Source organism: Apodemus sylvaticus, chromosome X (genome assembly GCF_947179515.1).
Source record: "Apodemus sylvaticus chromosome X, mApoSyl1.1, whole genome shotgun sequence".
NCBI lineage: Eukaryota > Metazoa > Chordata > Mammalia > Rodentia > Muridae > Apodemus > Apodemus sylvaticus.
The window spans coordinates 32,142,574-32,144,642 of NC_067495.1; the positions used below are offsets into that span (position 1 = coordinate 32,142,574).

The 2,069-nt window shown below is 58.5% G+C and overlaps 1 protein-coding gene across 1 annotated transcript in view; it reads right to left on the reverse strand.

Annotated features, from left to right (window-relative positions):
* The window catches only part of Sh3kbp1 (SH3 domain containing kinase binding protein 1), a 232,685-nt gene extending 230,960 nt beyond the window's left edge, over positions 1-1,725 (reverse strand). The window contains exon 1 of the mRNA XM_052170206.1: positions 1,324-1,725. Coding sequence (XP_052026166.1) covers positions 1,324-1,327 — 4 coding nt within the window. The 5' untranslated portion in view covers positions 1,328-1,725. The remainder of the gene's footprint in view (positions 1-1,323) is intronic.
* Positions 1,726-2,069: the final 344 nt, after the last annotated feature.

Consider the following 2,069-nt stretch of genomic DNA (forward strand, 5'->3'; position numbering starts at 1 on the left):
CCCAACGGTCACTGAGCCTTGGGTAGGGGAGATAAACATTAAACACACTAGAATATGTCATTCTGATGAGGAAAAAATGTCATATGATAAAGGAACTCATTTAGACCTAGAGTGCTTTGATCATCAGAAAAGGCCATTGCCACTTTAATAAAGGGAAAGACATTTTGGTAAACAATCGCAAAAGGGATTTGAACTTCTCTAATGAACAGCTTACTGGGTTAGACCCCTCCTCCAGTGCTTGCTGTGTATGGGCATCCTTTGACTCCTGCCTGTGTCTTGCTGGCTGGTATAAGATCCTATTACCTGCATACAAAAAGTCTCACTTTATAATGATTTATTACAATGTGCAAACTGCTATGCTTGGCCTGGAAACACCCCAAAAATCATCTGCTAGGGGCATAAAAAGCAAAGGCTGGCCATCAGCAAAGCTATTACCTACGTAAAGCAAGCATTTAATAGAGACCAGACAATCACAAGTCCTCTGCTCAGTAAAGTGCCAGCTCCTCTGGACAGTAAGGTGTTTCTCACACTGTCAGGACTATAAGAAAAGGGATCCAGAAGACCTAATGTTAGCTACCTACATGGAAATTATGTTTGCTAGGTAAATCAAAAACTGGACCACCATTTCCAGTTCCTGGCCCTGCAGACTGAGAGGAGGATAGAGGAAGTAGCCTTTGAGTGTAACAGAGTGGAGAGGGGTTCATCATGGGGGAAGACAGAGAGTGAGAGGTGGAAGCACCAGTGGGGAGTGCATGAAGAGCTCGGGACCCCGGGACAGCCCGCCATGCCCTGGACTGGGGCGTTTCCTAACCTCCCACCACCAGCATCATCTGGCACTAAGGGCAATCTAACCCTCCCCCAAAAAACCCGACCTTCAAGGTTCTTCTCAGGCTAGCCCAGAGAGGCACCAAGAGCCCTGTTCAGGGCCAGAGCCCACCAAATCCTGGTACCCGGGTCCGCAGCGCAGGGGAGGGTGCACTTGGGTGGGAGAATGGCAAAGACAAAACTCTCCCCGCCCACCCGAAGAAGCCAACCACACCCCCTGAATCCCTCAACCCAAGCAGCCCCCCCCCCCCAGCCAGCCCCCGCGCTTCTCTGCTCAGGCCCCCTCGGGTTCCAGTCCGTGCCGCGCGCGCGGGCTCCGCAGGGGCACTAAAGCAAGTGAGAGTGAATCGGGGTGCGCAAGGCAAAGGAGGGCGCTCTGCGCGATGTCACTCTCCCGGCCCTGCTCCAGGGCGCCCTCCCTGGGTCCTCTGTCCTGGGATGGGCGCGCCGACCCCTACACACAGACGGGCTGAAGGTTTGCGCGGCCCCTGCACTCACCCATTGGCGCCAAGCCGAGCCGAGCCGCCGAAGCAGCGTGAAAGTTGGCGAAACTGGGCGTTGGGTTCGGAGCGCTGAGGTCGCGAGCGGGGATTGGGGGGCGCGAGCGTTGGGACGCGTCTGCTGCTGGGCCGGCTTCTTCCTCGGCGGCGGCGGTGGTGGCAGCTCAGCGCCGCCCGCTAGTGCCTCTGCTGCTGCTGCCGCTGCTGCCCTGGGGCGACTCCTGCTGCTGCTGCTGCTGCATCGCGGCCCCGCTGCACCCGGCTGCTCCGGGTTTCCTGCTCTCCGCGAGTGGAAATTGCGAAAAAAAAAAAAGAGAGAGAGAGAGAGAGAGAAAGAAAGAAAAGAAAAAAAAAAAGCACCGCCCAACCCAGTGCCCTGCAACCGCCTCGGAGGCTGCTCTCCCCTCCTCCCTGCCGCGGCGAAGCTCAGCGGCTCCGCCCGCTCGAGAGGCGCGGCCGCCACGCGGGGGCGGGGCCGAGGGGCGGGGCCCGAGCAGTGTCCGTCCAGGCTCCGGGGCTCGTCCTCTGTCTGCGGGGCTCAGCCGCCCCCCCTTCACCTTTGGCTCTGTCCCGGCCAGAGCTCTTCAGCGGGTCGCCCCCTATCCGCCTAAGCTCGGCTCACGCCCCGGGAAATGCCGCGAGACTCCTCGAGACTGAAGGAGATTTAGGGGGTCCGTGGGGGTGGGGGCGTCGGAGTTGTGGGGCACGTGGAAAAGGTGGATCGAAGGCGGAACCCCAGGGAAG